This window comes from Lonchura striata, chromosome 1 (assembly GCF_046129695.1).
Source record: "Lonchura striata isolate bLonStr1 chromosome 1, bLonStr1.mat, whole genome shotgun sequence".
NCBI lineage: Eukaryota > Metazoa > Chordata > Aves > Passeriformes > Estrildidae > Lonchura > Lonchura striata.
Window position 1 is genome coordinate 156374302 of NC_134603.1, and position 25101 is coordinate 156399402.

At 51.4% G+C, this 25101-nt stretch overlaps 1 protein-coding gene across 6 annotated transcripts in view; it reads left to right on the forward strand.

Moving 5' to 3' along the window:
* MAP4 (microtubule associated protein 4) overlaps nucleotides 1-25101 on the forward strand; it is a 150018-nt gene that overhangs the window by 81161 nt on the left and 43756 nt on the right. For all 6 annotated transcript variants that reach the window (XM_077790011.1, XM_077790021.1, XM_077790013.1 and 3 more), the window contains exons 5-12: nucleotides 5171-5284; nucleotides 8402-8512; nucleotides 9376-9504; nucleotides 10168-10242; nucleotides 11036-11179; nucleotides 13069-13983; nucleotides 14905-15048; nucleotides 15743-15889. In XM_077790011.1, the coding sequence (XP_077646137.1) occupies nucleotides 5171-5284; nucleotides 8402-8512; nucleotides 9376-9504; nucleotides 10168-10242; nucleotides 11036-11179; nucleotides 13069-13983; nucleotides 14905-15048; nucleotides 15743-15889 (1779 nt within the window). The remainder of the gene's footprint in view (nucleotides 1-5170; nucleotides 5285-8401; nucleotides 8513-9375; nucleotides 9505-10167; nucleotides 10243-11035; nucleotides 11180-13068; nucleotides 13984-14904; nucleotides 15049-15742; nucleotides 15890-25101) is intronic.

The following is a 25101-nucleotide window of genomic DNA, read 5'->3' on the forward strand; positions in this document are numbered from 1 at the left end:
TCTGACCCTAATTTTATGTTCTTCCCTGTGAAATCTTTCATCATGGCAATATGCCAATATATTTTTAGTGTTAACAAATAGATTTGTTTCAAATAATCAGAGTTCAAGCAGTGGGTGCTCTCCCTCAGCCTCAGTGTGGGTCCAACCCAGCACTCTGTTAATGTCATAATATCATAATATCATCTTTGAAGAAGTTCTTGAATGTTTTTAACTGCTCCCAGGCTCTTCCTCACACTGTCAAGGACTTTTAGTGTCTTTTTTTTTCTTTTGGCTTTAAATAGTTTTATAGACATGCGAATGACAGGCTCCTGTCTAGAGGAATTTACAGTGGAATCTAATTAAATCCCTTGCTGTTCTGTACTACAAATAATGGTAAATAATAATAATGTCTCTTGACACATTGCAGTGGCACTTTATCTCCAAAGCACTTTGCAAAGCTAAATAAAACAGTACCAAAATTACATTATATTATTAAATAAAATATTAATCTTTTTTTTTTACTAAAATGATCAGGCTTTTAGCTGCTCCAAGCTCAGACAGTGTTGCCCAGGCAGGGATGGGATCAGGGCAGGGATGGGATCAGAGCAGGGATGGGATCAGAACAGGGATGGGATCAGGGATGGGATGGGATCAGAACAGGGATGGGATCAGAGCAGGGATGGGATCAGAACAGGGATGGGATCGGGGCAGGGATGGGATCAGGGCAGGGATGGGATCGGGGATGGGATCAGAACAGGGATGGGATCAGGGCAGGGATGGGATCAGGGCAGGGATGGGATCAGGGCAGGGATGGGATCAGAACAGGGATGGGATCAGGGATGGGATCAGGGATGGGATGGGATCAGAACAGGGATGGGATCAGGGATGGGATCAGGGATGGGATGGGATCAGAACAGGGATGGGATCAGGGATGGGATCAGAGCAGGGATGGGATCAGAACAGGGATGGGATCGGGGCAGGGATGGGATCAGGGATGGGATCAGGGCAGGGATGGGATCAGGGCAGGGATGGGATCGGGGATGGGATCAGAACAGGGATGGGATCAGAACAGGGATGGGATCGGGGCAGGGATGGGATCAGAACAGGGATGGGATCAGGGCAGGGATGGGATCAGAACAGGGATGGGATCGGGGCAGGGATGGGATCAGGGATGGGATCAGGGCAGGGATGGGATCAGGGCAGGGATGGGATCAGGGATGGGATCAGAGCAGGGATGGGATCAGAACAGGGATGGGATCAGGGATGGGATGGGATCAGAACAGGGATGGGATCAGGGATGGGATCAGAGCAGGGATGGGATCAGAACAGGGATGGGATCGGGGCAGGGATGGGATCAGGGATGGGATCAGGGCAGGGATGGGATCAGGGCAGGGATGGGATCAGGGCAGGGATGGGATCAGGGATGGGATCAGGGATGGGATCAGGGCAGGGATGGGATCAGGACAGGGATGGGATCAGGGATGGGATCAGGGCAGGGCTGCTCAGGATAAATGGGATCAGGGCAGGGATGGGATCAGGGATGGGATCAGGGCAGGGCTGCTCAGGATAAATGGGATCTGGGCAGGGATGGGATCAGGGATGGGATCAGGGCAGGGCTGCTCAGGATAAATGGGATCTGGGCAGGGATGGGATCAGGGATGGGATCAGGGCAGGGCTGCTCAGGATAAATGGGATCAGGACAGGGATGGGATCAGGACAGGGATGGGATCAGGACAGGGATGGGATCAGGGATGGGATCAGGTCAGTGATGGGATCAGGACAGGGATGGGATCAGGGATGGGATCAGGGCAGGGATGGGATCAGGGATGGGATCACAACAGGGCTGCTCAGGATAAATGGGATCTGGGCAGGCTGCAGGGCTGCTCGGGATCCTGTTTTCCTGGGAGACAAGGGGTGGGAGTGTTGTGATGCCTGGACCCAGCGTGTGTAAGTGTGAAAAATCCATTTTATTTGGGTTTCCTTGGAGCAGCATCTCTAGGATCTGTTCTGCACCCGGGAGCTCCTGCTGGGGCTGTGTGGGTGCTGCTTTGGGCCACCCAGGTGGGAATTTTGGGATGGGGCAGGCAGAGCTCCTGTCCTGCTCCCACCCAGGGTGGCACTGGGGACAAGGTGCCAGCACCACCGTGTCCCTGAGCACGTGCCATCCCTCCATGTGACCCTCAGAGGGACCTAAACCCCGGGAAGCTCCTGCCTGGCCTGGGATCAGCTGGGAATGGGGACGAAAGGGGACACCCAGGGAGTGTCACACACACAGTGTCACACCAGGGAGTGTCACACACACAGTGTCACACACACAGTGTCACACCAGGGAGTGTCACACACAGGGAGTGTCACACACACAGTGTCACACACACAGTGTCACACAGGGAGTGTCACACACATGGTGTCACACACAGGGAGTGTCACACACAGGAAGTGTCACACACACAGTGTCACACACACAGTGTCACACCAGGGAGTGTCACACCAGGGAGTGTCACACACACAGTGTCACACACACAGTGTCACACCAGGGAGTGTCACACCAGGGAGTGTCACACACACAGTGTCACACACACAGTGTCACACACACGGTGTCACACCAGGGAGTGTCACACACACAGTGTCACACACACAGTGTCACACCAGGGAGTGTCACACAGGGAGTGTCACACACAGGGAGTGTCACACACACGGTGTCACACACAGGGAGTGTCACACACACGGAGTGTCACACACACAGTGTCACACAGGGAGTGTCACACACAGGGAGTGTCACACACAGGGAGTGTCACACACACGGTGTCACACAGGGAGTGTCACACACAGGGAGTGTCACGCACACAGTGTCACACACAGGGAGTGTCACACACACAGTGTCACACAGGGAGTGTCACACACAGGGAGTGTCACACACACAGTGTCACACAGGGAGTGTCACACACACCACACACAGTGTCACACCAGGGAGTGTCACACACACAGTGTCACACCAGGGAGTGTCACACAGGGAGTGTCACACACAGGGAGTGTCACACCAGGGAGTGTCACACACAGGGAGTGTCACACACACAGTGTCACACCAGGGAGTGTTACACCAGGGAGTGTCACACCAGGGAGTGTCACACACAGGGAGTGTCACACACACAGTGTCACACCAGGGAGTGTTACACCAGGGAGTGTCACACACAGGGAGTGTCACACAGGGAGTGTCACACAGGGAGTGTCACATACAGGGAGTGTCACACACACGGTGTCACACAGGGAGTGTCACACACAGGGAGTGTCACACACAGGGAGTGTCACACCAGGGAGTGTCACACACACGGTGTCACACAGGGAGTGTCACACACAGGGAGTGTCACACCAGGGAGTGTCACACACACGGTGTCACACACAGGGAGTGTCACACACAGGGAGTGTCACACACATGGTGTCACACAGGGAGTGTCACACACAGGGAGTGTCACACAGGGAGTGTCACACACACGGTGTCACACACAGGGAGTGTCACACACAGGGAGTGTCACACACACAGTGTCACACACAGGGAGTGTCACACACAGGGAGTGTCACACACACAGTGTCACACAGGGAGTGTCACACAGCCCTCAGCTCACAGGGCCACACCCTGCGGACACAGCAGCACTTTATATATATATATATATATATATATGTATGTATGTGTCTATGTGTCTGTCTGTCTGTATATATAAATAAAAATATGTATAGAATAATGTATCATACATAATTTACATGTATTTATAAATAGATGAAATTATATCATGTATAGGCATATAATATAAAACACATGAAAATGTATAAGCTATACATGATAAAATACATTTTATAATATATAGTATAATGTGCATGAAAGCATAGAAACTATTCTAGAATGTATCTAATGTATATATTATATATAATGTATATGCTATCTAATATGTGCTATATATTTATGTTACAATGAATTTTAACATATGTAACATAAATTATCCCATGTTTTATGTTATTTAGAATGTGTTATAATTTAAACTGTTATTTAAATTATTAAATATTTCTATTATTAATGAGAAGTAATATTTTATTTTTACCTCTAATGAGAGGTTTGGACATGTTTCAAACTCCAAGGAATCCCCTCCTGCTCCTCTAAACCCAAACTCTGAGCAAACTGTTGAACCCACTGATGATTTGTACCGGTGACCTTTCCTTGTTTCATGATGTAAAACAAACTCCAAGCCCCACAAAAGCTATTCTTCATCTTATTCTTTTTCAATAACATTATCATCATCATCATCATCATCATCATCATTTATTATTATTATTATTATTATTATTATTATTATTATTATTATTATTATTACTATTACTATTATTACTATTATTACTATCATTATTATTAATCTCTGCCCACCTTGCTGTGAGCTCTCAGCCCACCTGGCACCTCCAGGTTGTTGTTTTACAGACCAGGATCATGTTTTTAATGAATTCTTCCCTTCTGGTCCTTCTGTGCCTTAAAAGTAGGTTGTTTTTAGTAACTGCAGCTTTGCACTGAATTTAGGGTTATATCTAGGGATATTTTGGGATTAATTTCATCTCCTGAGCTCCAGGCTTGCAGGTATTGTCAACCTAAGTAAAAGTAAAAATTTTAAAAGCATAAAGAGATGTAGAAAATGTATGGGGGTTGAGAGAAGGAGTGCCTGTAAATATTTCTGTGTTTCTTTCCAGAAGAAACTGGAACCAGTTTAAAACTTTAATGTTGTCCTCAGAAGAGCTGAAAAATTCAGGCCTCCTTAAAATGGAAATAAAGCTAAAAGTCATTAGTCTGGGTATTAATTTTGAACTTTTCCACTGAGTTTGTCCTGTTTAAAGCCTCAGGACTTACAGTTTTGTTCCTTTTGTACAACTGTGGCCTTGGACCAGGACAGCACTTCCATGTGAGTCTGTTCTTGATCTTACATGTGCCTCAGGACACAGAAATCCCCATTATTTTGTGTATTTGTTGTATTTGAAGAGCTGGATCAAACCAGCCAAAAATGAATGTTCTGGTGTCTGGTTTGGCTGCCAGTCCCTGATACCTGGGGATTCACATCCAAATTGCACATCCAAATTGCACATCCACATGGTGCAAGAATCCATTTGAAATATTTCAATATCTGGCTTTTGACTGGGTCATTTCCTTCTCCCATGTCAGTATTCCCAGGAGGAATCATGGATGAGAAGATGTCCTACAAGGAGTTCCTGGATCGCAACGACTCCTGGTCAGCAGAGGAGAGGGACCTGTGCTTCAAACCCATGGACATGGCTGGTAGGATGGCTCAGGAGCTGGAGCACCCTGATTTCAGCAGCTGGGGGACCTCATGGACCATGGGCTCCATCTCTGAGGGGCTCCTGCTCCCCTCACGGACTGTGGGCTCCATCCCTGAGGGGTTCCTGCTCCCATCATGGACCATGGCCTCCATCTCTGAGGGGTTCCTGCTCCCCTCATGGACCATGGCCTCCATCCCTGAGGGGTTCCTGCTCCCATCATGGACCATGGCCTCCATCTCTGAGGGGTTCCTGCTCCCCTCATGGATCATGGCCTCCATCTCTGAGGGGTTCCTGCTCCCATCATGGACCATGGCCTCCATCTCTGAGGGGTTCCTGCTCCCCTCATGGATCATGGCCTCCATCTCTGAGGGGTTCCTGCTCCCCTCATGGACCATGGCCTCCATCCCTGAGGGGCTCCTGCTCCCCTCACGGACTGTGGGCTCCATCCATGAGGGGTTTCTGCTCCCCTCATGGACTATGGCCTCCATCCCTGAGGGGCTCCTGCTCCCATCATGGACCATGGCCTCCATCCCTGAGGGGGTTCCTGCTCCCCTCACGGATCATGGCCTCCATCCTTGAGGGGGTTCCTGCTCCCCTCATGGACCATGGCCTCCATCCTTGAGGGGTTCCTGCTCCCATCATGGATCATGGCCTCCATCCTTGAGGGGTTCCTGCTCCCCTCATGGACCATGGCCTCCATCCCTGAGGGAGCTCCTGCTCCCATCATGGAGAAAAGGGGGATCAGGGGGGACCTTGTGGCTCTGCACAGCTCCTGCCAGGAGGGGACAGCCGGGGGAACAGGGACAGGAGGAGAGGGAACGGCCTCAGGCTGGGCCAGGGCAGGTCAGGGTGGATTTTGGGAAATCATGAGTGGTTAAGTGTTGGAAGGAGCTGCCCAGAGCAGTGGTGACTCCCCATCCCTGGAAGTGTTCAAAACCCAGGCAGACACAGCATTTTGTGGTGTGTTTTGGGGGTATTTTTTAAAGATTGGAGTTGATGGTCTCTGAGATCTTTTCCAACCTGACGCTGCTGAGCATGAGCTGCACCCTGTGCAACCCAGCCCTGCACAGATACACTTTCACCCAGCAGATTGCCCTCAATATTCTCCTTTTTTCCCCTTATTTTTTAAAATTAAATTGCTCGCTGGCTCCAGGAGCACCTGAGAAATGTGGGTCCTGCCCAGATTATCCCAGACAATCAACCTGGAAAGATACAGACTGGAAATTTTTAGTATATTGTTGAGTACTGTAGGCCTGCTTAGTGCATGATTTTCTTACTGACTGAATCTCTGTAAGAGATGCAGTGAACACCTTCTGTATTTTGACAAGGGTAAGAAATGATTCATGGAAGAACTGGAAAAGCCACAGGTTCGTTGGAGTTTCCCTCCTGTTGCAGGAATGGGACATAGGTGTCATTCTGCTCAAGAGCCAGATGTCAAATTTGTTAATTAAGAACAATTTACATACTTGGCCCATCACCCAGTGTTCTTTTGGCCTGAATAATATGAATATTTTAGTTTATTTGTTGCATGAGACCCCATTTTTTAAGGTTTCATGTCCTTGGAGTGTCTTGCACACCTGTGCAGGCCCCACATAAAGTTCAGGATCAAAGTTAGGGTTGTATTGTTTTGCTCTTCCAATTGGAAACAAATGAGATTCTGCTTAGAGTTCCCATAATGGAGCAGAGGGATCAGAGGACACAGAGCAGCTTTAAGGATTTGTCAAGAGGAGAAAAATGAGAGCATCAGACTCAGAGAAATAACTTGGTTTATTCAATATTTGTGTGCCCACTCTTTGGAATATGGGAGGATGATTTCCCCCCAAGGAGAGGATTCTCTGGCCAGTGGTGTAAAGGATCTCCAGACCACCATCCCTGTAATTCCTTTTTTCTTGGGAGAAAGAGGGGAAATTTCAGCTCTCCCTTTTCCCTCTGGAGCAGAGATGGGTTGGCCCAGAGATCTGAGCTGCTCGTTTTTTCCACATCATTGAACTGCTGGGCAAAGAGGGAACATTAGCAGGATTTCTTTTAGTTTTAAATTGGTTTCAGTCATGCTCTTTTTTTCCCCTTGTTTTTTGGGGTTGTTTTTTTAATTGGGAAGAAGGCAGTTGTTCAGACATAGCAATACTGCTGTAAACAGCTCCAAATCAAAATATTCTGCACGTTGCTCCAAGGCAAGATGTTGTCTTGGCATCTCAAATAATCTGACAGGTTTCTAAAGGAATTCACTCAGCTCACCTGATCTTGACATCCCAGCCCACCGTGGGCATGGGAACAGCTCAGTGTCAGCCCTGCAGGGAGCACATCTGGCATGAAAATGATTATCAAATCAAAAATCAATCAAATCCCTCTGAGCTGGGTTTAACTGGAGGAAATCCAGTGTCTGGAAATAGGATGTTCACCTGGAGAGGAGAAGCTCCAGGGAGAGCTCAGAGCCCTGCCAGGGCCTGAAGGGGCTCCAGGAGAGCTGCAGAGGGACTGGGGACAAGGGATGGAGGGACAGGACCCAGGGAATGGCTCCCACTGCCAGAGGCAGGGATGGCAGGGACCTTAAAGCCCATCCCAATCCAGCCCTGCCATGGCAGGAACACCTTCCAGTGTCCCAGGCTGCTCCAAGCCCTGTCCAGCCTGGCCTTGGACACTTCCAGGGATAGGACATTCTGCCTGAGATTCAAGGAGATGTTTCAATTTCCCAGTAAGTTGCTTAAAATACCAGTCCATCACCCCAGTTCACACTGGGATGCAGCTCCTGGCTGGGAGTGCTCAGAGATCCCACAGCATTCCCTGCTCTGGGCTGAGCTGAGCTGAGCCCTTGTTCCTGACTCAGATTCATGGGTTGTGTCCATCAGGGCAGAGGCAGATGGTCCTTCCTGGAGGGGAGGGCTCAGTTTCTCCAGGAACAATCATGACCCACTCTCCCCAGAAATCATCCTGAGCAACAGGGTGTTACTGTTGGGTGTAAATTCTAATTGCCAAGGGGTTTGCTCCTGGCGGATAATCCCAAAAGCAGCTTTTCCTTGGAAGTGCAGCTTTGGGACCTGCTGCATCTCCATCCTCTTGTTGCAATGGTGCTCCTTGTGGCCTGTGTGGTGACCCTGCCTGGTTGTGTCTCTGGCAGACCCCTTCAGCATGCACAGAGGGGAGAACCTGCCGGACCTGTCCTTCCCCACGGACATGAAGAACGTGCCGCTGTTCCCGGGCCACGCCGACGCTGCCAGGGACATCCTTGGTGAGCTGCCCTGGGCATCCCTCCCCAGCTGCCAGCTGGGCACTTCTCTCTCGTCTTTCGTGTCCTGAAAACAAAGGGTTGATGTTGGAACCCAGGGACGTTGGTTGAAGGTTCATTTTCATGTCCTGAAAACAAAGGGTTGATGCTGGAACCAGGGACGTTGGTTGAAGGTTGATGGTGGAACCCATTTCTACCTTTCTTAGTAGAAAGGTGAAAATAAAATATATAGAAAGGTGGAAATAAAATACATTCTAAGAGTTAATTGGATAAAATAGTTTTAAGAGACCTTGAATCTGTGTGTCTTGTGACTTGGTGCCTTCTCTTTGTACTCTTAAGTCTGGCATGTAGACGGCGTGCAGAACTTCTGGTAAGAGAAAAATAAACAACAACTTGAAAACCGAAAAAAACCCAAAAGTCCCATCACAGAACTTTTTAGGGTTCTCCCCATCGGGGGATCCACGAGGGAGGTTACCACAGTTGTAAATTCATAAGCATTTTTTTCCCCTGTTCTTGTTTTAATGGGTAAAACCCAGATACCCAGGAGCTGTTTCTGCAAAGTGCTCTTCAGGATTTCAACTCTTGGATTATTATATCAATATTGGATTATTAAGGGATTACCAGCTGGAATTCATGGGAGCAGAAGCAGAAAGCCAAAGGAAATCATTTGCCTGTGCTTACTCTCTTACACCTTGTCAAAAAGTTCTGTTAAATGCAGAATTTATGGTTTGTGAAGCAGAGCTAAAATTTGATGCAGATTTATCTGAACTGCTGCTGAGCAGGGCAGTCCAAGTGTGGTAGGACTTGAAATTCAGGAGAGGAGTCATTAGGGCTGATGATTAACAGAAGTTTTTTTATTTCCTTAGCTCCACATGGATCCATGATGGGACCTGAACAACCTTTCCTGGGATCCCTGTATTCCCCTGCAGAGGCTCTGGACCCATCAGCCTTCATTGGCCTCGACTCGGGCCCAGAATTCCTGCCAGGAAAAGCAGGTGAGAAGCAAATGTTTTCTCTAACTGGCTGGGTTTGGAGGGTTTGCAGCTGGGAAATCCCAGTTTATGAGTCCTAAAGAATCTTGATGAGGAGTTGATACAAAAAATGAGTCAAGATTGGGAAGTTTCCTCTTGGCATGGCCAGCTCTTGGTTCAGGGCAACGTTCTGGTGGGAGGCCCTGGGATGGAATTCCCAGAGAAGCTGTGGCTGCCCCTGGATCCCTGGCAGTGTCCAAGGCCAGGTTGGATGAGGCTTGGAGCAGCCTGGCACAGTAGAAGGTGTCCCTGCCTGTGAGATGAGCTTTAAGATCCCTTCCAGCCCAAACCATTCTGGGATTCTACATTAGGAGGTCACAGGATGGTTGAGATTAGAACCTTTCCAACCCTCCTGCCTAGGCTGGGCTACCCAGCACCACCTGCCCAGGAGAACTGAGGAGAGAAACTCCTCTTTTGGCTCCTGGGGCCAGTGCTGGGTGCAACTTGTCTGATGGTAGCTCTGACTCCCAATAATCCTGGAAGAACAGGAGGTTCTGGTGCCTCTTGTAGACGGAATTGAAATTCCCAGAGGATGAACTCCAAACCCAGGAGAGTCAGGACCTTCCCCTGGGAAAGTCAAGGCCCTGTGAGTCAGGGCTGGACTCACAGTGTGTTTGTTTCCCACAGCCCCTGAAGAATACTGGATGGGAGCTCAGCAGGACATGAAGGGACCAGATACCTCTTTCTTTGTTGAGCCACCAGGTAAAAACCAGTTCTGAGCTGATCTGCAGGAAGTGTTGGCAGAGAGCTCCTGAGCAGCAGAGCCAGCTCCTCTCCTTGTCTGCCTCCTCAAGGGACACCAGGCTGGGACAGAGCCACGTGGGAGCTGGCCAAGGATGGCACTGCTTCTGCTGCTCGCATCAGTTTAGAATGGAAATGCATCTGAGGAGTGGGAATAGCTTTAAACTGAAAGTTTAAAGTGCCCAGAGCAGCTGTGGCTGCCCCTGGGTCCCTGGCAGTGCCCAAGGCCAGGCTGGGCAGGGCTTGGAGCAGCCTGGGGCAGTGGGAGGTGTCCCTGCCATGGCAGGGGTGAGATTGGGTGATCCTTAAAGTCCCTTTCCACCCAAACCTTCCTGGGATTTTACAATTACCTTTAAATTCTGGTCACAGATAAATCTTTGAAGCTCCACTGGGACATTATCCCATTGGGAATTTGTGTGTATTACAAAACTTGACCCATAGTGGGATCTTTATATCAGTGAAGAAGCTGAGAACAGTTTCACCCTGGTGATGGGTAGGAAGTGTTTCTGGAGCTGGGGGGGTTTGTAGCACAGCCCTCCCCAGCTTTGCCACTTCTCCTGGGATCCAAGAGTTTTCCTGGGTGCTGCACAAATTCTTTTCCTGAGAGTGGGCAATCCAAGCCGACTTTCTCTGAGCTGAGGGGCATTCCCTCCCCGGGGTGGCTGAGGCAGCACCTGGGGGTGTCCCCCACATCCCAGCAGCTCCACGATCCGAGGCCTTTCCAGGTGCTGATCCCAGCTCCTTCTGTTCCCAGTGCCCCCCGCAGCCACCGAGGCCATCAGGACGAGCCTGCCCGAGAGCCCCACGGCGGCAGCAGCCCCTGGAAGCGTTCCTGCTGCAGCCTCAGCACTCCCAGGAGAGGCTGCAGCCACGGATGGACCAAAAGCTGCAGCTCCAGGTGAATTCCTGCAGCCTGGAGCGTGGGGCAGGGCGTGGGGGTGGCAGAACATGGAATTGCCTCTCCTGAGGTGTGAACAGGTCTGCTGTGCCTGCAGGTGCGGGCACACCCGAGGGGGATGCAGCAAACCTGCTCAGTTGTGTCCCAGGCCAGGAGGTGATTCTGTGGTTCTCTGCTGTCTCCACATTTTAGCTCCAGGAAAATCTCAAGGGTGTGGTTGCAGCACAGAGTGAGGGAATGGTTTGGGGGGAAAAGCCCTGTGAGGTCACCAGGTCCAACCCTTCCCCAGCACTGCCAAGGCCACCCCTGAGCCACAGCCCCAGGTGCCAGATCTATTCACAAGGACCTTTAACCTGCCCTTTTAAAAGTGTCTCTTTAAAAAGTTCCATTTTCAACATATTTATACACAGACTCATAGTGCCAGTTGTTGTCCAGTTTCCTAATACTTTATCCCACTCATTTCCATAATTCTCCAGGCATCATCCATACTGCTTTTCATATCTATTTATTTACAGTCTTACTCGTGTGCAAAATCACAATCTTTTATGTTTTCCTTTGGAGAAGATTATGATATCACTTAAAAATCCCACAACAAAGTGAAACCCAAAAGAGGGCTGGTGCATGATGGATCCTTTTGGTTTGGTTCACTAAAATATTTGTTTTATCTAAATGCATCCTTAAGGACCATTTTCCAAGGGACTTTTTTGATTGTTCTATTTCTTTCTGACTTCAGTTTAAGTATCTCTAATTTAGATTTCATACGTTTTCCACTGGCTGGGGAGGATATTTTTAGATGTGACTCAAAAAATCAGTAGAAATGTTGGTTTTTGGTCATCAGCAATAGATGGGAGATGTTCAGGGCACTGAGCTGCAGGACACAGAGGGTGGGCAGAGCTTGGGGCTGTCCAGATGAGGAGCTGCAGAAGAGAGATCCAGTGCTTCTGGCACTGATCATTTGGAAAAGCTTGCCTCTGGACAGCTGAAACATTAAACAAAAACTGACTGAACAGCCTCCTTCAAGGGGATTTTAGGCAAATAGGAGCTTAAATGCAGAGGTTTGATTGTGCCGTGAAGTGACAAATGTTGGTTTGGAGCTACCAGCTCAGTGTTAGGAGATACTGTGTGAAAAATGAACGAGGCCAATTTGAAGGAATAGAGAGAATTTGGGATTCGTGGGAGGATTCTGTGTCAGGAGTGCCAGCACCACCCAAACCCCACCACCAGCACAAACCATGTTTAGAATGAAGTGTGTGGCTTTGGAGCGTGCCAGGACTTTTCCTGCTCTTGGAAAACCTGCTGGGCTCACACAGGTGATTCCACAATTTCTGTATCCTGCAGTAGAGGGATAAACAGCTTCCCCAGGGAGCTGTGGCTGCTGGAAGTGCCCCAGGCCAGGATGGAGCAGCCTGGCGTGGTGGGAGGTGTCCCTGCCAGGAGAAGGGAGTGGGACTGGAGCTGGGACATCTTTAAGGTGCCTTCCAGCTCCAGCCACGCCGGGAGCTGCTGGCTGTGGTTCCTGGCTGGGCTCTGCTGGAATGTGCTCCTGGCAGAGGAGCCAGCAGCCCTGGCCCCCTGCCAGTGGCGTGGCATCAGGGGAGCTTTGGAACAAGAAGCAATCCATGCCAGCTGCTGCTCCCAGGGCTGGAGCAGATGGGAGCCCCACTGCAGCCAGGGGTGCACGTGGGGCTGCGGCGGGAGAGCCTCTGGATGCATCCGGCAGTGGAGAAGGACTGGAACAACTGGGGTGAGCCGCTGGCAGGGGGAGGAGGTGGTGCTGAAAGCCAGGAGGAGAGGCAGGGAGTGAGCCCCGAGTGTTGCCCAGCCACAGGGCAGCAGGTCAGGAGCTGCCACGGGCTTTTCCCTGACCTGTGGTGCCCGTGTTCTGCCAGGTGCAGCCTCCGTTCCCGCCGCCGACGCCGCGTCCCTTCCCGCAGAGAAGGTTGGGGCTGTCCCTGCTGGAGACACCAAACCTCCCCAGAGCCCTGCAGCAGCAGCCAACCCTTTCCAGACCACAGCTGGGGGCTTTTCTCCTGCACCTGAAGCCAGCCCTGCCAAAGGTGTCAATGACGTGTCCGCCCCGGGGACAGAGCTCGGCTTCGCCCCGGCAGCAGATGCTGGATTCCACCATGGGGTGGATTTGGGGCTTGCTCCGGCAGCAGGTGTGGAGTCCCACCAGGCCATGGATTTGGGATTTGCCCCAGCAGCAGGTATGGAGTCCCACCAAGCCATGGATTTTGGATTTTCCTCAGCAGCAGGTGTGGAGTCCCACCAGAACATGGATTTGGAGTTTGCTCCAGCAGCAGGTGTGGAATCCCACCAGAACATGGATTTGGGGTTTGCTCCAGCAGCAGGTGTGGAATCTCACCAGGCCATGGATTTGGGGTTTGCCCCGGCAGCAGGTGTGGAATCCCACCAGGCCATGGATTTGGGGTTTGCCCCGGCAGCAGATGTGGAATCCCACCAGGCCATGGATTTGGGGTTTGCCCCGGCAGCAGATGTGGAACCTCACCATACCTTGGATTTGGGATTTGCTCCAGCAGCAGATAACAAAGCTCAGGATGTTATGGGATCTGAGTTTGGCCCAGCAGCAGATGCAGAGTTTGCTCCAGCAGCAGAAGTCAACCATCACCATGGCCTGGATTCGGGGTTTGCTCCTGCAGCTCCAGCCAAGCCTGGCCCTGCTGTGGATGGTGGGAGCGTGGCAGTGGAAGCTCAGCCTGGCCCCGTAGCTGCCCCCAGGATTGCTGTGTCTGGGGAGCTGCTGACATCTGAGGCTGCCCTTCAGCAGGACAAGCCTCCTGCAGGTGAGTGTGCCCAAATCCCAGAATCCCAGAATCCCAGTCACAGGAAATTCAGGTTGGAAAAGGCCTCTGAGGTCACGGAGCCCAGCGTTGATTGGCTTTGGGTGAAGCACCTTGAGGAGAGCTCAGCTCTGCTCTCAGGATACACAGAAAATGCATCACAGGGATTCTTCACTGGCAAAACATAAAACTAGAGGGTTTTAATGATTTTTAAATTTTCATTGGGTGTTCTTAGCAGGGCTGAGTGGTCTAAGAACAGCCATGGAGAGGTGCTGGCTCATCCCTGCTCTGTGTCACCACCACCCTCAGCTCTCCCTGAAATCTCCCAAACCCTGTAGGACACAGAGCTGACAAACAGAGGTTCTTGAGAACAATTTCTGAAGAGATTAAAAGGCTTAGTTGATCATTTTGGGAGCTTTCCTTGGGATGACTGTAGGTGTTGAATGCTGGGAAGGGTGTGTTGGGTTTTCCATGTGCAGGTTTGCTCTGCTGTGTGGATTTCTCCAGGGACAACATCCCTCTGGAGAGAAAACAGCTCTCCAAAATTGTATTTATTTTATATTTATATTATTAAAAAGCAAAAAAATAGTCCTGGGCAGAGACAGCATATATGGATTGGTTGTGGATGGGATTGGAGTGAGATTTTTTTCTTATCTTCTAATACTCTTCAGTTTAATGATGAGGATAAATTTCAAGAGAGAAGTTTTAACAAAATAAAAAAAAAACCACACTGGAATGTAGAAGCTGAGAGGTGAGTGAATAAAACAGGAAGTGCAAGACAATGCAGGAAGGTAGAAAGATCCTAAAAATCAGGCTTTGGAAGTGACAAAACCTTGCAGAATATAAAAAATTAGGCGAGGGAATGAATTTAATCTGATCTATATTTAAAAACAGGGATTTTTTCTCTTTCCATTCCACTTGCAGAAACAACAGCGAAGGTGGAGGCGGAATCCAAAATCCCAGAAGTTTGTGTGGATCACTCGGAGAAGATGAAGGATGGGAAACCTCCCCCGAGCCCCCGGGAGGAGGAAATTCCTGGGAAAACCAAGCAGCAGCTGGAGGCAGCAGGTGGGCAAAGCAGCCAGGGCACAGCTCTGCCCCACACAGGCACTGCCTGCTGCCCCCAGCCAGGGCCAGCCTGCAACCCCAAGCAGGTTTCAGTGGCTGCTGGCACAGGGCACATCCACAGGACTCATCCTTCCCTTCCTCGTGCACAGCAGTTGTACCAGTGCCTGCCATCATTTTCCTTTCTGTTTAAAATGGAAATAAAATTAATTACAGAGAGAACTGCTCTCCCTTGTAATTACGCCTCACAGATGAAAGCTGGCTGTAATTATGCAGAGTGAGGAATGTTGTGGTGGCTGTGTGGATGTATTGTAAGGTATAGATGAATACAAGATGATCGGTATTAGCCAGGGACTCCAGGCTGATAATGGAGTTCATTCTGGATTTGAATTCCCAGTGGGAAGCTGGGATAGTCTGAATTGGGCTGATTACAAAGAGGAAGAAACCCAAACAAACCCTCACCCTGTGCTTAAAAGCCCTGAAACAGCCCCTGCTTCATGTTCTGCCCCCACCTTGGCACGTGCCAGATATAAAAGTGCTGCTGAAATGGGATTGTGAGGGGACGAACCAAGCACGTCTCATAAACCTCATTCCTGTTGAACACAGAATTAACCCCTTTGCAAGGGCTGGGGTTTAGCTGCAGGCTGCCTGTACTCCTGAGACCTGAAGCTTTCTCTTCCTGTCTTTCATGTTCCAGCTGAAGCAAAAGGAGCACTAGAAAATAGAGACCTTCCAGAAAAATCTGCTCCTGCTGAGGATGGTGAGACACAGCAGGAGGAGGCTGAGCACAACCACGTCCAACATGCAGAACCTCAGGAGGAGAAAACCCTGCAGGAGCCCACAGGTAGGACAGAAATCATCATATAAAATATACTTCCATTTCCTCATGGAAACTCTGGGAACTCTTCATCTTCTGCTCCTGGCTGTGGGGCCACCTGGGCAAGCAGAAATGTCTTTGTGTGGCTCTCAGTGCTCCTGGTGCTGGGCTCACCCTTCCCCTCGGATCCCTGCCCTCTCCAAGGCTCTTTTCCCTCCACGTTCAAACTAAAACCCCAAATCCAAGTGCTCTGAGTGCTTTCATCACTGGGACTGGCTCACAGCTGTGCTGGAGGATTGCAGAGCTCTCATCTCTCTGCCATCAGCACTGGCTTTTCTTTTGGTGCTGCAAAGGACTGTTAATTGTCCCGAGGACATTCCCAGGGAGGATCTCCTTCCCAGCTGAGCTGTGCAATTGCCAAAGGAAGATGTGATTTTTCTCCTGCTCCACTGACCCAGCCTCCAGAAGGGCTGGTGCTGCTCACACTTGGTGTGGAGGAGGATCTGTGGGCCAGGGCTGAGTGAGAAACAACTGCTGCTCTCCTCATGCCCTGAGGGATCCCCAGGGACACAGCAGGTGACCCTGGGACAGGGGCTCTGCCTCCCCCTGCTTCCTCCCCGGGTGCTGGGGAAACTTGGCTGTCTTGCCCCCATCTCTCTTCCCATCTTCCCACTAAACTTCTGTTTTCCCACTCTGGAAGGATGCCAGCTAGAGATATAAAAAGGCTCTCTCTGATCTTGTCTTGCTGAGACAAAATGGATCCTTAATGCATTTTTAAAAAGCAGTGGCATGTCCTTGCAAGAACTGGTGCTTTTTGGTGGGGTAAGAGCCTGTGTCAGACGTATTTAAATAGTCCTGGTGGATGGATCTGGGGTAGATCACACAGGTGTTGGGGTAAATACCTACCCCAGCCCTCCTGAGGTGGCTCTGGTGTGGTTCCAGTGTTGGGAAATGCTGCACATCTGCCTGTAGGGCCTGATTGAGAGGGCTGCAGCCACACAGAGAATATATTTATTATTTCTTTTATCAAGCAAATAGTGGCCTTGATGTTTGAGCAGGCTTCCTGTATTCCAGGTCTTCCCACTGCACAAGTCAGGCAAGCTCCCAAATCCAGGGACCGTGGGTTTGGCAGAGCAAAACCTGCCCCAGTGCCTCTCACAGATGTGCCAGAGGAGCATCCTGTAGGTCTCCCACAGCAGAAGAGTCCTGAGCCCAGAGCAGACCCCTGTTCCACAGTGGAGCTTGGCTGTGGTGCTGGAGCATCCCCTCGCTTTAGGGTTCCTCACAAAAAGGCCACCAATGTCCCCACGGAGCCTCTGGAGAGCTGCAGAGATGCCCCCCAGGAAAACTGGGATTTGGAAGGTGCCATGGTGAAGAAAAAGAAAAAGAAACCAAAGCAAAGGAGGAACCAGCTGCCAAGAGGGATGGAGTTCTGGGATGAGAACGGAACCTCCAGAGGTGCCAGGAGCTCTCCCTTTGGGGTGGAGTGGCAGAACCCAGGCACGTGTCCCAGAACACCCTCAGGAAGCAGAGCTCTGGATGTGCCACAGGATGTTAAAATAACAACTGGGGGTCATATCCTGGAGGAGCAAAACACCTTCCCAGTGCCAGCCCCAGGAGAGCAGGGCCCAAAATCCGGAGTGCTGGATGCCAGACCCAGGGAGGAGATGGAGACAGAGGGAAGGAGAGGTGACAGCTCCATGCTGGGATCCAAGGGCAAGAGCAAAGAGGTTCCCTCAGAGCACGTGGGCAACACTGAGCTGGAGGAATCTGCTGCAGCCAAGGGACCCACCAAGGCCACAGAGAGAGATTTCCCCAAGAAAAATGAGAAGAGGGAGGGCAAAGAGTCAAAAGGTGCTGAGCTGAAGGCCAATCTGAGCGAAGCAGAAGCTCCCTTACAGACCAGCCCTTTGGAATTGCCCCTTGTCCATAAAAACAAGGAGCCCCAAACCCCATCTCCAGGGCAGGAAGCACCCGGTGACTCCATCCATCAGCCTTCCCTGGAAACAGCAGCCAGGAAAAGCTGGGAAAAAAGCAAAGGGCTTGAAAGGGAATCCCTCAAACAGGCTGCAGCCATGGAGGAAAAGCTCCCTACAGAGCCAAAGGCAGCTGGAGAAAGTCAGAGAGGGTCAGAGGGAGGACTGAGGAGCCCAGCAGCTCCTGGAGCTTCTGTTCCACTTTCACCAAAAGCTGGGCAAGTTCCAGCTGGGCAGGGCAGAGGAGCCCAGGGTGCTCCCAAACATCCCAGCCCCGGCCTGGCAGAGGGCAGGGGGGTGGCAGCAGATCCCCCAGACCCAAACCAAGGGAAAGGAGTCCCTGCTTCTGAGCAGCAGGCTGGGAAAGACCCCAGTCTGACCCACGGGATGGACAGGCCTAAAAAAAAGCGCAGCGAAGGGAAAGGCAAAAGAATGAAAAGCTGCTGGGAGCAGGTGATGCTCTCGGAGGATGGAGGAAAATTCACTGAAGGAGGGAGGACAGATGAGGCTGGGAAGGAAACGGTTTGTCCTGAAAATGGCCAGGGTGTTCCTGGCAGAGGACACCCACCAGGCAGTGCTGCACAGGCCTGTCCTGCAGACAAGCCCAAAAAAAGAGGCAGCGATGGAAGGAGCAAAAAAGGAGAAAGGAGCTTTTTCCAGCAGCCTTGCCTTGAGAATAAGGTGGACTCAGGGAGTTTTCCTGAGGCAGCTGATAAGGTGAAAGAGGGCAGTGATGAGGGCAGAGAGCAGGGCTGTGTCCCTGCTGGGGTCTTGCAGGAAAATGCAGCTAAAATGCAAAGGCCAATTGAGCTGGCACCGGAGAAACAGAAAGAAAATGTTGGGAATGGTGAAACAGCTGATTTGGGAGCTTTAGACCAAGCTTTGCTGCTGGAGAAGAGCAGAGAGGGAGCCAAAACTCCTGCTCTGGCTGCCACCATCAGCCCCTCAGAGCAGGTGGGTTTGGCTGGGAAAGGCAGGGAGGCTGGAGGTGCTGGGCTCAGCTCAGATGTGCCGCTGCTGGCAGAGAAACCCAGGAAGAGGAGCAGTGATGGGAGAAGGAAACAGCCTGAGAAAAGCCCCTCTGGGCAGGCAGCTCTCCTGGGGGCTGGGGGGGAAGCCAGGCAGGAGCAGGTGGCTGGAGGCAGGAAGGAAACGAGCTTGGCTAAGGAGAAGGGCTCTGGTTTGCAAAGAGATGGGCTGCAGGAGGAGCTGGGCAAGCCCAAAAGCCAGGGTGGCACTGGGAGCTTCTCTGAGCAGCCAAATCTTTCAGGCCAGAAAACAGAGACTTCAGAGCCAGAAATAAAGAAAGGAAACTTGGAAAGTAAGGAAACTTGGCTTGGGAATAAAGGGAAGGAAGCAGGTAAATCCCAGCCTCTCCCAGAGCACAGGGCAGGGATGCAGAGTCCCACCAGGGAACCGGGCACGGACAAGCCCAAGGGGAAAAGCAGAGATGGGAAAGGCAAAAGGGCTGAGCACAGTCCTGAGCTGCAGCCAGGTGACATCTCTGCAGTGGGACATGTTCAACAAACCCAGTCTGAGAAGGGCAGAGAGAATTCCAGGAGTCCAGAGGTGCTGCTGGCTCACCTGCCTGATCCTGCCAAGGTACAGGCTCCTGCTTTGCCTCTGGAGCCAGGGAAGGCACACACAGGTGGTGAAGAGAAACACAAAAAGGGGGAGCCTGACCCACAGCAGCCTTTTCTGCTGGAGCATAAAGCAGGAGCAGGGATGTTCCCTCCTGCTGGCCTGGAGATCAGGGACAAACCTGAGGCAGGAGGTGTCAGTCCTTGCAGCAGGAATAAAAATCATTTTGCAGAGCATCCAGCAGTGTCGGATCCCAGCCTGGCCCCAGTCACTGAGAGATCTAAAAAGAGGGGCTATGATGGAAGCAGTAAAAAGGCTAAAAATGCCTCCAGGCAGCCTGTTCCTCTAGAGGCAGAACCAGACAGGAGTGAAGCACAGCCTGCTGTAGGATCTGGGCTGGAAGGTGGGGTGGAAGACACAGATCTCATAGATGAAAACAGAAACATTAAAAACTTTCCCACTGGCCCTCAAAAACTTGGGAATAATAAAGGAAGTGACTTCAAATCCATGTCTCAGAGCCCAGCAAGTGGCCCTGGTGATGGGGGTGATGCTCCCTGTGGCCTCCCAAAGCAAGGAGAGCAGGGTGCAGGGACTGGGGGCCTTCCTCCTCATTCTCCTCCTCCTCCTCCTCCTCTGGAAGCAGTGGCAGAGGAAAGCAGCAAAGAGCTTGGACCTGGCGCTAAGAAGGAGATGCAGACCCAAAAATCTCGTGAGCAGCCCAAAGAACCTGGAAAAGAGGTTTCCCAGAAAGATGGGAAGAGCAGAGAGGCTGGCTCCCAGGGTGGCCAGCCCGAGGACAAAAGTCACCTTTGTCCTGTGGCAAAGGTGAATGACAAAGAAATCAAACCCACCCATAAAAAGCACAACACTGCCAAGGCTCCCTCAGAGCTTCCTCACGAGGCAGCAGGTCCAAAACACAGAGCAGCCTCTGGAGCTGCTGAGGGGACAGGGGGACCAGAGGCCACCGTGTCCTGTGCAGAGGAGGGCACAGGGAGGTCCCCAGCCCCTGCAGGGACACCTGGCAGCACAGGGAGGTCCCCAGCCCCTGCAGGGACACCTGGCAGCACAGGGAGGTCCCCAGCCTCTGCAGCCGTGTCCCAGGCTGTGCCAGCAGCTGGGAAGGACAGGAAGGATGGAGAGGCTGAGCAGGGCAGGGACACCAGGAGTGAGCAGAGCTCACCCCAACACCAGGGCACTGAGCCTGAGGCTGCTGGGACAGCTGCCCAAACTACCCAAAAACAGCTCAAAGAGAACAAAAAAGGTTCCTGTCAGCCTGCAGAGGAGGGCCCTGCTCTCCTGAAGGATGATGCTCCTCGTGCTGGGGAGGTTCTGAAGGACACTCCGGTGTCAGAGGTGGATAAACCTCAAGCCAAAACCAAAGAAAAGGAGTCTCAGGATACAAATAAAGAAAGAGAAACTCACGAGACAACTAGAGAAAAGGAATCTCAAGACATAACCAAAGAGAGCGAATCTCAAGAAGTAACTAAAGAAAAGGAGTCTCAGGACACAGCTAAAGAAAAGCAATCTCTAGAAATAACTAAAGAAAAGGAATATCAGGACACAACTAAACAAAATGAATCTCAGGACACAGCTAAACAAAAGGAATCTCAAGAAGTAACTAAAGAAAAGGAATCTCAGGACACAGCTAAACAAAAGGAATCTCAAGAAATAACTAAAGGAAAAGAATCTCAAGACACAGCCAAAGGAAAGGAATCTCAAGAAATAACTAAAGAAAAGGAATCTCAAGCCTCAGCTAAAGAGACAGAAGAAGAACATGAACAGAAAGCAGTGAAGGAGGCAAGGAAAGAGAGAGTGAAGGCAGCAGAGCAGCTCAAGGGCTACATGAGACCCACCAAGGCCCGAGGGGTGCCAGCCCTGGTGCCAGCCCTGGTGGCCAGAGCCGTGCCCCGGCGGCCGGACAGAGGTGTGTGTGTGTGCCAGGGCCTGCCACGAGTGTGTGTGCCAGGGCCTGGCCTGGCATGAGCCCCAGCGGGCATCCCAGCGTGGCATGAGGGCTGCTGCCTGCTCCCAGGGCTGCTTGCCTGGCTCACAGTGCTCATTCCCAAAGTTGGGGGGCTGGCAGCTGGCTGCGAGCGCCAGGCTCTGCCCCGTTGGGGTTGAGGTGAGGGGTTTTGGGGTGCCAGGGGCCGTGAGCTGTGCTGTGAGGTGCCCCCTGTCCCTGCTCAGGGATGGAGGATGCCAGGGGCAGGGAATGTTCTGGGTCCCTGCTGTTTGCAGGGGCTGGCTTTATCCCACCTCACACCAACTGCATCCCTTTCTCCTCCTGCAGTTGGTTTGGCTTAAGCCTCCTCGAGCCTCTTCATCTACAAAACGTGTTTCCTTCTAGAATCAAAGCCTTTTCCAAAGCAGCTCTAACAAAACAATGGAAATTTTGGGACTTTATCCCTCTTAGGAGACTTTGGATGGGCTGGTCAGCATCCAGGGCTGGGCACCCTGGCTGTGGGCTCACAGGAAATGAGCTGGAATTCATCCCACAGAACTGAATCCAGTTCTTACAAATTTTGAAATATGGCTAGAGATGAAATTACAAATATTCTTGTCCTTGTGCTCATTCTAAAGCTTCCTCAGAAAGAGTTGGCATCTCTGTGAACCCTGCTCTGCCAAGATGGGCCGGGAAGTTTATCCCTGCCCTCGGGTGCTCTCCATTTTTGCCTTGTCATCAGGCATGGAAGTTTGTTGCTGTTCCTGTGGAGTTTCTTGCTGCCAGTTTGCATGATGCAGCCACTAACTCACCAGACCCCGAGCTCCAGAGTGCCTTAACATGCTGCTCAGGTTTTTGAGAGGTTTTGTAATTTTAATGAGCGTTGCATAACCTGAAGTAGTTAGTTCTATTTTAGTGGAAGTGGTGTTCTCTGCATGAACTTGTGCCTGCAGAAGTGATGCTCTTTGGTGCATGATGCAACAAAACAAAGGGAAAGCTGAAGGCAGCATCTTTTACACAACCAACATTTCTTCCAAACCTTTCCATTGTCTGCCAGGAGTTTTGGAACAAAAGCTCCTCCTGAGTATCTTGCACAGGTAACCGTGCACGGATTGCAGGAGTCCTGGCTCAGAGTAGCACTGCAGCCTGTGAGTAAATTGGCACAAACTTTGCACCTGGAAGTTGTCCTGATGTCAGTTTGCTCAGGGCTTTGATAACCTTCCACTGCTTTCCTCCTTTCAACACTTTGTAGAGTCAACTGTTGCTTGGTTGGGGTTTTTAGGAGGAGCTCAGAATGCCCAGCTCTGAATTCCCCCAGAGGGTGCTGGGCCCTGCCCAGGCTCCCCAGGGAATGGGCACATTCCCAAGGCTCCCAGAGCTCCAGGAGTGTTTGGTCAGCACTCTCAGGGGTGCCCAGGCTGGGATTTTGGGGTGTCTGTGCAGAGCAGCAGTTGGATCAGTGATCCTTGTGGGTCCCTCCCAGCTCAGGAGCTTCCATGGTTCCAGGGCTGAGCTTGTTTTGGATCTCTTGGTGCCGTGTTCCCAGAGCAGCTGAAGGGGCTTTGCCCTCCCAGCATCCCAGGATCATTAAGGTTGGAGTCCTGTGCCCAACGCCCACCTTATGCCCAGCCCAGGGCTCTGAGTGCCACCTCCAGATGTTCCTGGGACACCCCCAGGGATGGGCACTCACAGCCTGCCTGGGCAGCCCTGGCACAACTGCAGATACATGAGTGAGGCTCTGGTCTCCATTTCCATCCTGCTGGCCCTTCATGGAGCAGCTGTTGCACAGCTGGAAACACCCCCAGGGCCTGGCTGGTTCCCCCACTTGGCACAAGAGCTGTGGGAGTGCCTGGAGAGGGAACTCACACCTCAGGGGTGTGGGAACCCCGGCCTTGCTCTGGAGTCTCGTGTGCTGGAAAAGTCTCTCCTCCAGCCCGAGCTTCCAAAGAAAAACTCTGCAGGCTCGTTGTTGGGTCTCAAGGCAGTTTATTGTGAGTTACCTAAAAGATTTTCTCCTTGAGCTGCTGTGGTTTGCTCACAGCTCGGGCAGAGGCACACACACACCCTGACACCCTCTCTGTCTGTGTCTTCTTCTCCCTCCCCACCCAGGGCTGCTGTTCTCTTTTATATGATATATTACATATTACATGTTTATAGTTTTCCCCCAATACCTACTACCTATATTACAAAGTGCTTTTCTACTCTAAACCAATCTGTGAGTGCCAACATCACCAAGAACATGGAGGCAAGGAAGAAGAGGGAGGAAGAACAGGATCAGCCCACTTTCCTCCATCTTAGAACTCCTGACCCCCATGTACAAAGTAAAATCCCCCCTGTACAGGTGTTAAAACCCCCCTGTACAATACTAAAAAATTTCCCTCTGTTTTGTAACTACTTTTACTATCCCATCTAACCCTTTGTGACTGCTTGTTCCACCTCCAAAGTTGGTAACTCATCCCATGGCTCAAACCCAAAATCACAGCTGTTTGCAGCTGCCTGCCAGGGTCTCAAATGCTTCTGACCAAGGCCTGGAACCTCTAAAAATGTCTGAGGGACACTTTGAGTTCCAGCAAGTGGCACCCAGCTGAGCCCAGCAGTCAGGGAAGGGAGAGGGGCTGAGACCCCTGGTAGGTGACTGTGCTTGTCCAGTGGCAGAGATCAGGAATTGTTCAGGTTGGAGAAGCCCAGCCTTTAACCCCAGCACTGCCAGGGCCACCACTGAGCCACGTTCCCCAGTTTGTGACCATTTCCAGGGCTGGTGGTGGCAGTGCTTCCCTGGGCAGGGCTGCAGGGAGCCAGGGGGTCTCAGTGGAAGTCCAGGTGTCCCATGGGCTGTGTGTCCCCTCCACGTGCCTCTGTGCTCCTGCTGTGCAACAGTGGGATGCTCAGGGGGATTGTATCTTCAGCTGATGCCACACCTTGGCCAACACCTCACATCTGACTGTCAGGCAGGACTGGGAGGCTCCTACTCCACACCTGATATCCTCACAGGATCCTGGAATGGTCTGGGTTGGGAGGGACCTTGAGGAACACTCAGTGTCATGACAGGGACACCTCCCAGTGCCCCAGGCTGCTCCCAGCCCTGTCCAGCCTGGCCTTGGGCACTGCCAGGGATCTGCCAGCCACAGCTGCTCTGGCAATTCCATCCCAGCCAGGAATTCCTCATTCCCAATCTCCCATCCATCCCTGCCCCGTGGCAGTGGGAGCCATTCCCTGGGTCCTGTCCCTCCAGCCCTTGCCCAAGTCCCTTTCCATCTTTGCTTCTTTCCCCTGGTGGGCAGGCAGTGAAGGCATTTTGGAGGACCTGCTGCTGAAGTTCAGTGATGAAATCTCCTTCGCCAGGCTCCCTGTGTCCTACACTGTGTGTTCCAGGATAACAGGATGCTTCTCTAAAAACATCAGCTCCTGTCTGTGCTGCTAAAATAGGTGCCAGCGTTGTGGTACAGCTCCCTCGGGAGCCATGGCAACTGTGATGCTGCAGATCCTCTCTCCGAGGGAAGTTGGATCCATCTCCTGGAAATTAGGCCTTGCACACTTCTGTAATTTTATTTTTTTTTTCTATTTTTGACTGTGCAGCTTAAGGAGCATTGGCTATAAGGCTGATTGTGCAGTTCTTAAATTGAATCCCTTATCCCTCTTTTAGGTTTATTTCAGCTTCTCATTGTTGTCATTGCCATTGGAAAAACTGCCCCAGAGCCTCCTGGAAAATTATTTTATACCTTTTAATGTCAGGAGGCAGC